The following is a 10,940-nucleotide window of genomic DNA, read 5'->3' as shown; positions in this document are numbered from 1 at the left end:
GGAGCGGGCGGAAGGGGGCGGAGCGGGCGGAAGGGGGCGGAGCGGGCAGGGGCCGGCCCAGAGACCACAGGAAGGCCGCAGAGGACACGCTCACTCCTCACTCCCTCACTCGAGGACCCCGGGTGGTCTCACAGAGGCAGACAAAGGACCTGCTCTGAGTCGCTCACAGCCCTGGGCCCAGGGAGGCGCTTTCCTGGTGGGTGGGGAGGGTCTGAGCAGGGAACAGGATTGACCTGTGGTTTCTGGGGTCACCGAAAGGGAGAAGAGGTGAATGCCCCCCAGGGTGAACGCCTCCTCCAAGAGGAAGCTCCCGGGAGCAAGCCAGGCCCTGACACGGAGCGTGTGGGTGAGACCCGGGTGTGAGACCCCGGACACGCAAGGTGCTGCAGAGCCTGGGGGCCCCACGGGCCAGAGCGCTGCCGGCAGCCCCCCTCACGGGCACCACACGGGACCCCAGATGTGCACACACGCGCACACGTGGACCTGAGGAGGCTCCCTGTGTGAGCGCGCGGGGAGGGGCTGCTGGCTGAGAATGTCTCAATCATTATGGGGCTCCCTCGCTCTGCCAATCGATGAAGCAATTAGATTTTATCAACCACCTCTCGGCCGTCTGCAAAAGCCACCCCCACCTGGCCCCACAAAGGCCTTCCCAGGCCCACAAAGACACGGATGGGGGACACAGATGACACGGATGGGGGTGCCGAGTTCCAGGGAGGCCTCCCCTGCCGCAGCTTCCCAAGAGCTGCAAGCCCTGCTGGGAATACCCCTGCCTGGGTCCACAGGACTTCAGGAGTGCCCCCCTCCTTTCACAGCCCACCCGGGGCTGAAGCTCGGCTGTGTCCCTCTCTACAGCAGTGGCCTCTGAGGGGGGCCTGGGTCTCCAAACTGCTCCCTCCCTCTGAGGTCCTGTGTCAGGACCCCTGTCCCCCTAAAACAACTGTGACCAGGCAGTAGCACCTCCCTCAGGCGCAGACTTCCCTCCTGGAACCCTAGGAGGCGGGACCAGGGACCCCTTCCCTCCGGGGACCCCTTTCCTCCCAGAACCCTAGAAGGCGGGACTGGAGACCCCTTCCTTCTGGGGACCCCTTCCCTCCCAGAACCCCAGGAAGCAGGACCAGTCCGGCCTGCACTGAGCAGTCCCCAGTGGGGGTGAGCACGTTCCACCCTGTAAGCCAAGCCACTGCGGGGGGTGCATTTCTGAACCTCTAAGGCCATGCCTGCGTCTGCCCCGTGAAGAGGGGGTGGCAGGCCCCTGCTTCGGCGGCAGCCACAGTGGAGCCGCCGCCTCGGCCTCCTGTCTGCCCGGCTGGCTGGGATTAACACAATTACCATCACATGCAGCCCCGGGGGACAGGCTGCTCCTCCTGCCTCTCTGGCTCCCTGCCAAGGCTGGCCGGCAGCCGCTACCGTCCTCTGGGCCCACAGCCCCGACCCCTCCCTCAGGCCTCCTGGGCTCCTCACCTGTGGGTCCCAGGCCAATCTCCAGGCTGCCTCTCTGGAATTCACAGCGGCTCTGATGCTCGGGCATAACGAGGTGGCGGCTGCGGTGGACACTGGAGCAGAACAAGACCGGAGAGGCTGACCCCTGGGCAGCGGCGAGAAGCTGGAGCCCAGCCTGGGCACGGGGAGTGAGCCTGGGGACACCCTCTGAGCGCTGCACTGCTGTGCCCACGCCTCTGCATGCAGCCCGTGACGCCACCGTGTGCACACCCACGGAGCAAGCCAAAGCGACATAGAACTCGGCCCCAGGACCCCACTGCTGCTCTGGGGAGGGTCTGTGTGGCGCACCCAGCTGGCTCTGCCTTCACCCCTCCTGAGGGGCTCTCACTGTTATCTTACTCCCTGCCCAGGGCCAGTCTGCTCCTTTGGGACAGGGCCCCGGAGAGCACCACCTGCCTGCTGCCAGCCCCTCAGGGCCATCTTGATGAGAACTTGCAGCCATCCCCTGCCCTCAATTTCTGCACATAAGGAAACTGAGGCTCAGACCACAGTCCTGCGGCTGAGATGCGCGTGCGTGCAGGCAGGCACGCACACACACACACAAGCACGCACACGCACAGAGCACCCACATGGCAGGCACCAGAGCCGACAGCCCGCTGTCCCCCAGGCAGGTGTGGGCTTGGAATCAGCATGCATTTAACTCTTTTGTTCCCTGTTTCTCCTCTTCTTGCTAATTCAGCCGCATCCCACATCCACTGGGGTCCCAGAGAGCAATGGGAGGAACTGTGTGGAGTACTGCCCTCCACCCCTTCCTGGTTCTGTGAGCCTCCCCCCAGGTCAGCAGAGAAGGGGCTCTGGGACCACGAGACACCCCCTCAGCAGCACCCCTGCAGTGTGGTCCCTGCCCACCTGTAATGGGGCAGCCTCCTGGCTGCACTGACGCTGGCGGGGCCTCTGCGCTGTGACCTGGGAGCCGACCCTAAACCTGGTTAAATAGTCCCCGGCCCCCCTGACCTGGGCAGGCTGGAGCTGGGCTAATCCAGGGCTGCCCCTAAGCAGATCAGTTTCAGCACCAAAGACTCCCAGGCTGGGCTCTAAAGCTTTCCAGAGACCCAGATGCCGGCCTCTCCCCACCCCCACCGGCTCCCAGTGGGAAAGGAAGCCCCCCAGGCACACAGGAGGGCAGGTGGGTGGGAGTAAGTACTTTATGGGATTAATCGGCAGCGAGCCTCATCCCCTCCATGATCCTAATCAATGCCGGGGTGTCAAGAGAGAACTGCTGGCCTCAGCATGGGGTGGGGGCCGAGGGCTGTCCCAACAGCCACAGCTGCCACGGGGTTCTCCCCAGGGGTCCATACTCTGGTGTCCCCGGGACAGACGCCTGTAGGAGGAGAACTGGCTCCCCAGAGGCACTGGAGGGTGGGGGCTGGCCCGTGAGCCCCGAGCCTGGTGCCCAGAAGTAGAGTGAGGGAGGGCCTGACAGCTGCTTGGAGGGGCTGTGGCCTGGCAGTGGTACCTGGTGGGAAACTGGAGGCCCCCTGCCCTCCCCAGCCCTGGTCTCTGCCTCGGAGTTTGCTCCTGAAGTTCCAACAAAGCCTGGCCTGGCCCAGCCCCTGAAACCCTGTTTCGGCCACTTGGCCACTCACTGAGCAGATTATGCCAGTTTTAGGTAGAGAAATGTGAAGAAACCCTAGACATCCCAGAGTGAAGACACAGGAACTCTGCCCAGGGGACACCAGTGCACGGTCCTCAAACAGAACACACTCTGCTCCCTGCTGCGTACAAGGGACGAAAGCCCGAGGGTCTGGAGTGGGCCGGGGCGCAGATCAGGAGGTGGGGGAGCCAGGAGGGGCAGTCAGAGCCAGGGCAGGAGGTGCAGGAAGGAGAGGGTGTGGGGGGTGCTGCAGCCTGTCAGGTGTGACCCTGCTCCCTACGAAGGGGCTTCCCACGCTGCCCTCAGTGACGACCACACAGTCCGGCACTTGCCCATTTTCCCAGCAGCCCAGGGGCTCTGGAGAGAGAGGCCATGCCCCCGCCTGCAAACACTGGCTCCAGGGAGCATCTGCCACTCCAGGTTCTTTAGCTCAAGGGGACGGCCTGGGGCCCTGCCGGCTCCAAAAGGCAGGTGGTCACTGCAGAGCCAGCCAGACAGGAGGACAGGGATGGAAGGACCGACAGACAGATGGGTGGAGACCAGTGGATGGGAGCAAGTGAACACAGATGGTGGTGGCCCAGCGTGTGTTCTGTGGGAGCCCGCAGAGGCAGAGGCAGAAGGACCCAAGGACAGGCCGGAAGAAATGCAGACAGCCTGGGGCCAGTGTGGCTGCTGGGCTCCAGAACCACCACCCACTCTGACCAGACGCCACGGTGAGGTCGACAGGCTCTAGTCTACCCCGGCGTGCTGTGCCCTCCTCCTTCGGGGACTCCAGCACGCCCTCCCTGCTGGCTAACATCTCCCCCTTGGGAGATTCAGAACCTCATTCTAGCCCCAGCACTGGCCTCCTCCCAGGGCACCCCAGCTGCCAGCTGTCAGTGCTGGTGAGGGACCCCACATTCCCGAGGCCAGGTGGATGGAGAAGGGGGCTGCAGGCAGGGGGAGCCATTCCTGGAAGGAGGGGCGCGAACCGTGGCCGGGTTTCCCTCGAGCCTCACTGACAAATTTATCAGGTAGTGTCCCAAGTAAAAGGCTCATAAAATGCCATCAATGTTCATGACAGTTCATAAAAATGATCAGTTGAGCTGGCAACCCCAAAATGCGGTGGAAATAAGTTTAAAGATGTTTTTATTGTAATTCGGCTCTGAGATCCAGACATTCTCAGAGACATAAATAATAACACATCTGGCTCGGAGCCAGGACACGCTCCCCTGGGACCCTCATGGCTCTGGCCTGAGGAAGCCACAGGGCAAGGCCTGACCTCATGGACAGAATCCACAGCTGGGCTCTGCTCACAGACTGGCCACCCGCTTCCCCCTGCAGCCAGGAACAGGGGTCCTCCAGTTCCCCTGACCCCTTCATCGGGAATCTTCCCACACCCTGAAATTGCACCCCCACCATCCTGCTTCCACAGCCTGACTCCTATCCCCCATCTGCCAGGAGGGCCTCTAGAGGGACCTTCTCCAAACACACACCTGAGCATTCCTCTGCTCAAGAACTTTCGGTGGCTCCCCGCCTAGAGGACAGTGCCCACAGGCCGGGTACGCAAGACCCTTCAGCATTCCATTGAGCCAGAGCTGCCGAGTTCACCCCTCGTCCCCCCTACACCCCTTCCCTGTTCCTGCGCATCTCTGCAGACACCCCCTCGCCTTAGTGAACTCCTACACATCCTTCAAGACCCCACTCACACGTCTCCATTCTCATCTCCTGGTGGGTCTCTGGGAGGGTGGGAAGTGGGAGGTGACAGCCTCATTTTTTGGCAGATGGGCTCAAATGGACGGTCTCACATGGGCAGGAAGTGCACTCTAACTCTAGGGCCAGGCTGCCCAGAACTCCTACCCGAGCTGCTGCTGCCGAGGTCTGCGTCTGACTGGGCCTGGGGTCCCTCAGTCTCAACTGGGCACAACAGGGTCTGCCTCCTGGGCTGGGGGACAACCTCACCGCACATCAAACCCGGCAGATGCTCAGCCAGCATCAGCTAGCTCACACTATCTGAGACAGGGTACAGCAGATAGCAGGACAGCAGGCCACGGGCAGGGGTGGGAGGCAGGGAGGCAGGGAGCCACTTGCCCCTCCCATGAATGCACAGTGGGCTCCTACCTGCAGGCCGTCTCTCGGAAGGAGATGTTCAGGTCCCAGTGGGTGTGCACTCTGCAGGAAGAGAAGCAGAAGGTCCACGTTACTCCGGAGGCCCCTGACCCCAGCCTCAGGACAGCAGGGCATGTGCAGACCTGTCTCGGGCCAGTGCCCTGCTGGGCCACAGCCCTGGGAGGTGAATGAGGGTGGCTGTGGCACCCAGCACCATCTGGTGCCGGCTCCACGTGCTGGGGTCTCCCACCAGGACAGCCCCATGGGCCAGCTCCTGGCCTCGGCAGACACACGCATCAGGAAGAACTGCACCGAGGCCCCGTCTCCCTCTGGCTTGCTGCCCTCACTCAGAGGAGCCCTCAAGTGGTACAGCAGGCAGGGCTGAGGCTGCTTTTGCGTGGTCAGTCACGAGCCTGAATGGAACTCCTTATTGCTGGAGCTGCTCTGGCCAGACAGACCCGGTCAGCAGGGTAGTGGGAGTGTCGGCCCAGGCGGGTGCAGACCCCTGGGTGTGCAAGTGAGCACCGCACAGCAGAGGGGTTGGGGGACGCCAGACGGGGGCAGACGAGGAAACAGCTCCCGCCTGCAACCCACACCAGACCCTAAAAAGACCAGCATCTGAAGGGAGGTGTGGAGGCCAGTGTAGACACCTCATCTGAGCAGCTGAAGGCCCGAAGCCACGGCCGGCCCCCTCCGAGCCTTGCGCCTTCCTGCCGGCCCTGGGTCCTGGTACCTTCTCTTCATGATATGGATGTGTGGGCCATCTTCCCGCTTCAGGCCCGGCTGCCGCCCACAGGTCGGGCCACTCCCGTCACTGTCACCATCGCTGGCAGAGAAGCTGGGGGTCCGCTCCTTCTTCAGGCTCCGGGCGGCAGGCAGGGTGACCGTCCTCTTGTCCGCCAGCCGCCCGCGGTTCTGGTGGGGCAGGAGGAGAGGAAGGTGAGGCTGGACCAGCGTCAGTCTTGCGGGAGCCTGCCCTGGCCTCGATGCCCCGGCCCAGCCCCAGGCATGGCAGAGGCACCCTCAGAGCAGCCACCCTTCCTCCACCACCACCCGCCTCTGGGACGGACCTGGGGCCAACAGGAGCCACAATTGGCCAGAGACCCAGAGGACAGCCGAGAGACGGGGCCTCAGTTGCCCCCTGACAGACGCCCACCGGCTCAGCTGTCCCCCGCCCCACCCCACACCAGCCTGGTTCCGCTGTTTCTGCCCTCCCAGCCCTTGAGGATGCTGGAGGGTCCCAGTCCATTCGGGGGCCTGAGTTGGGGCCACCCCTGTGTGGCAGGCCTCCCTCCCGGCTCACTCATGTGCCCTCACTCCCAGCTCCCTTCCCAGGGCCCCCGTGTCTCCCAGGACCTGCGTAGAACCAGCCTGGCTCTAGTGGACTCGCACGCAACATGCACACACACGGGAACACGTACACGCGTGGGGGGACACGCATACACACGAGTTACCTCCAGCTACCTGCCTGGCAACCCCAGCATGTTCTTTGCGAACCCTCTCCCCCCCACACCCCGCCACCGACGCCAATGTGGACAAGCGAATTCCCTTTTCTACTTCATCATTGCCACACAGAGTCCAGCTCAGGGGCAGCTGCCGCCTGGCACAAGGCAACTGGCAACTGTTTGCCGAGCCCTCGCAGAGTGCAGGCCTGGGGCTCACAGGTCACCAGATGATGAGCCCTGAGCACCCCAGGTCCCCTGTTCCACCAGCCCTGCCAGGCATTTTCACGTGGCTTCTTTCTCCCCATCTCCCTTGCACCCACGGAACGAGTGGGTGGAGCTGTGAGTGCCTCTGGTGGGAGCACAGAAGTGCACCGTACGACCCCTGCAGAACACAGGCAAGCCCCGAGCTCATGCACACATGCGGACACGCAAATGCACAGATGTGCACACACGCGGCAGACACACACACACAGACACTCAGACACGTGCGGACACACGCAAACACACGGACATGCAGACACACAGCAGACACACACACGGACACTCAGACGCGCAGACACACGCAAACATGCACATGCGGACACTCAGCGGACATACGTCAACGTGTACACACGCGGCGGACACACACACACAGACAGACACGCACGGACACACGCAAACATGTACATGCGGACACTCAGCAGACACACGCAGACTCGGACACATGCGGCGGACATACATGGACACTCAGACATGCGCAGACACACAAACACACACATGCGGACACTCAGTAGACACACGCGGAAGCGGACACATGCAGCGGACACACACTCAGACATGGGCACGAATACGCACAGCAGACACGCACACACACGGGAACACGCACATGCGTGGGGGGACACGCACACACATGTGGCGTACACGCACACAGGCACGCAGCACCCTGCATGGCACAGCAGCGCAGGCCCAGCCCCAGGCACTTCTGGATTCCTCCAGCGGGTTTAGGTCTTACCACCCCCAGGGAAAATAAGGAAAGTCACTGATTATTTCGCAGTGGTGGGAAGCTTTTTAAAATTTAACAATAGGCCACTGGTCCCGGGGTGGCGGAGGCCTTGAGAGCATCTAACTCCCTCTCCTCCGTTCAGTCACCAGGTCTCCTTGGACTTCCTCCCCCAGTTGCCAAAACACAGCCGCAAGCTTGAGAAGAAGATGTTAGGAGAGCGTCTTCCTCAGACCTAGAACCACTATCACCTTCAAATGCACAGCCCCAGTGCCAGCTGTTTGGGCAGTGCCCCTCCCCAAGGGCCTGGAAACTGGAACGTCCCCCCACCAGGTGGAAGCCCCCTTCCCAGACCCATGTCTCCTCTCCCCTGGGCCTGTGCTGGGTCCCATCTTTTCTCTCCACCACAGCTCAGTGGGAAAACCCAGCACTGCTGAGCAGGGGGTGGTGGAGCATGGGGTCCGAGGTCCCTGCCAAGACCCTGCCCGGCCTGGGCGGCCCCAGGCTGTAGGTGCAATGGCTGGCTGTCCCTGTGCTGCTGAGCGGGCTGGAGCTGGGGGTGCCCTCAACAGCCACGGCTCGTCCGGTGTGTGCTGTGCTGGAGAGTCCGGCTTCACCCCACCCTTCTGCCCAAGCACCAGGGTTCAGAGGATCTGATGGCCTCTCCTCTCCCACCTCCCTTCTCTTGAGAAGAAAACAAAATTCTTTTTTCTCTGCTTCTTGTCTGTGGGATGGGGAAGAGGGGGAAGCCAGGACCAAAAGACGGCCCCTTGGAAGAAGGCCAGGGCGGGCTGGCTGGGAGCGGAGTCCGCCTCAGCCCGTCCTGCACGGGGCTACCTCAGGCCCAAAGTAGGCAAGTGGGGGTGCGTCCGGCCACTCAGGCCCACTCTGCACCTCCACCTCTCCCACCCCTTCCCAGAAGAGGAGCTCCCGAGTGGGCCAGGAGCTGCACCCCTAACCCCAGCAGCCATGGCCCTAATTGGCTCCAAATTGGTCCTTCCCATCAGGCATTCTTCCTTTTCAGATCAATCCTCCAACCCTCGGTGCCCAACCAGGGGGCTGGGGGCTGGGTGGGGGGTGCAGGTGCCTCCCTGTTCAGAAGGCAGCACCCAGCACCCCAGTCTTTCCTGCTTGCTCCCTCAGTGAGGGCGTCCATAGCTATCTACCCTGGGCTGGGGCCTTGAACCCGCCTCCAGCTCTAGTTCTCTGGACACCAAAGGCCCACACTGCAGACTCTGCCCCTGGCCAGGCTCTGTGTCCCTAGGACACCTAGACGTTCAGGCCCTTGCCCGGTAGGGCTCTGGTTCTCCACACCCCAGAGACACACGTCACTCACACTCAAGCCTGTGGCTCCCCAGAATGCTGTCGCACCTACAATCACACCTCACCAGCTGGACCAGAGAACACAGGGACCCGCAAGCTGTGACGGGGCCACGGGGGGTTAATTATCCCACTCATGGAGAAGACCTGGACCCACACCACTCGAGGAGAAGCAGTTCCAAGGCACCCTAGGGGAGGCTCCAGGACAGGCACGGTCCTCCTGCCTCCACACCGGGAGGGAGCTGGGGAGCCTCCCTGTGTCCAGGTACAAGGCTGGGAGAGCCAGCAGAAAAGCCCCTCCCCGCTGCCCTTCGGAGGCTCCCTCAAGCACACCCGCAGGGACGAGGTTAGGACTCCGAATCCTGAAGGCCGCAGGGACAACCTCCGCAGTGGAGAGAGCAGCTCCCACCCCAAGAGCCCCGCATCTCACCACCGGGGAGGATATTCGGCAGCCCGGGCAGTCGCAGATCGGAGGGTGCACCTGCAGAATCCCCTTGGACATCAGCGTCTTCAGACTTTTCCCTGCGAGCAGAGCCGAGGCCGACCCTGTGAGGGAGCGGCGCGCTCCTGGGCGCGTCGGCGGCAGAGCCAGCCCCCTTTCCCGGCTCGCCGGCGAAGTGCACCCCGGCCCCCCACGCCCGCCTCGCCCGACCTCCCAGCCCGCTTCCCGCCCCACCCTCGCGCACGCCGCAGGGATCCGCCGGGCTCTGCAACTCCAGCCCCGGAGGAGCGCCCTCCCCGCGCGGCGCCCCTCCTCCCGCGCTCCACCCTCTCCCCGGCCCCGAGGGAGCCCAGCCGGGGCCCTGAAAGGCTGAGTCCCGAGGCTGAGCGGCCTGGCAGCCGGAGGGAGCGGCCCCGGGAGCCACGCGCTGCTCAGGTCCTACCTTCCTAACCCCCCGCGGCTCCGGGCGCTCACCTCGCGCCCCGGCGCCCCCGCGTCGCACCCTTGGGGCCGGGCGCCCGCAGGCGCCAAAACAGGCTGCGCCCGGTCCTGGCGCCGCCGCTCGGGCTCCGCGTGCGCCTCTGCCCAGCCCCGCCCCGCGCCCCCGCGCCCCTGCCTGCCCCGCAGCCTCCCGCAACGCGCTCGCCCTGGACCGCACTTGCGCCCCGCCGCTCCCGCCCGACCCCGCGGCTCTGCGCCCTCTGCACCCGGCTCCTGCCCGCGCTCTCGAATTCCCGTAAACTTCCTTCGGGGCATAAGGCCCAGGAACCTCGCAGACACCTTCCGAGCGGAGCAGCGGCCCGCGAACCCCAAGCGCTGTGGCCCAAGCTGGGGGGCGGTGCAGCGAGGGGAGCTTTGCCCGTGTCCGCCGAGGCACCGCGCGCGCGGCGGGGGTGTCCCCGCGCAGTCCTGGAGCTGCAGCGCCCCCTTGGCCGAGCCGGAGGGCTCTGGGTGTCCGAGCCGGGTCGGGGCCCGCGGGTCCCCGGGGAGCCGAGGGAGGGATCGCGGAGGTTCGCGCCCCCATGGGTGTCAGGTTGGGGAGCGGAGTCCCGGGAGCGGAGGGAGGGGCGGCGGCACCTTTGTGGCGGATGCTGCGCTTCCAGTCCTTGGCCGTCTCGCGGCCGCTGACGAACTGGAACTCGTTGGGCGTGAGCCACTCGCCGCGGTGGCGGATGGACGGGCCCTTGCTGCCCTGGCAGAGTTTGCGCACGTAGAGCAGCGCGCGGTTGGCGCCGCACTCCACCTCGATGCACGGCTCGCCGTTGTCCAGCAGCGGCTGGAAATCCGGGGCCGCGGCCCCGGTGGCCGAGAAGCGCTCGAGGGCGCGCGGGTCCCCGGGCAGGGGGAGGTGCGGGGCGGCCCCGGGCAGGCTGAGGTAGGCGCGCGGGGGGCGGAGCGGCGGGGCCAGCAGCGCTTCGTAGCCGGCGGTCGAGGCGGGCAGCGAGGCGGCCGGGGGCAGGGCCGCGGCCGCGGGCAGGGGCGCCAGGTAGCCGGGCAGCGGCGGCAGCGGCAGCGCGTCCAGGCTCGGGTGGAACGTGGCCAGAGCCAGGGCCAGGTCCTCGCGGCCCGGGA

At 64.7% G+C, this 10,940-nt stretch overlaps 1 protein-coding gene across 2 annotated transcripts in view; it reads right to left on the bottom strand.

The window, feature by feature from the left end:
* The window catches only part of SAMD11 (sterile alpha motif domain containing 11), a 17,570-nt gene extending 6,831 nt beyond the window's left edge, over positions 1–10,739 (bottom strand). For both annotated transcript variants that reach the window (XM_032262027.1, XM_032262026.1), the window contains exons 1-5: positions 10,446–10,739; positions 9,357–9,448; positions 5,916–6,097; positions 5,195–5,245; positions 1,462–1,553 (exon numbers count right to left, since the gene is read on the bottom strand). In XM_032262027.1, the coding sequence (XP_032117918.1) occupies positions 1,462–1,553; positions 5,195–5,245; positions 5,916–6,097; positions 9,357–9,428 (397 nt within the window). In that variant the 5' untranslated portion in view covers positions 9,429–9,448; positions 10,446–10,739. The remainder of the gene's footprint in view (positions 1–1,461; positions 1,554–5,194; positions 5,246–5,915; positions 6,098–9,356; positions 9,449–10,445) is intronic.
* Between the last annotated feature and the right edge of the window lie 201 nt (positions 10,740–10,940).

The sequence above is a fragment of the Sapajus apella genome, unplaced genomic scaffold (genome assembly GCF_009761245.1).
Source record: "Sapajus apella isolate SASKATOON/1434 unplaced genomic scaffold, GSC_monkey_1.0 scaffold127, whole genome shotgun sequence".
In the NCBI taxonomy this organism is placed as follows: domain Eukaryota; kingdom Metazoa; phylum Chordata; class Mammalia; order Primates; family Cebidae; genus Sapajus; species Sapajus apella.
The sequence above is the reverse complement of the archived record's forward strand: the minus strand, read 5'-3'. Positions and strand labels throughout refer to the sequence as shown.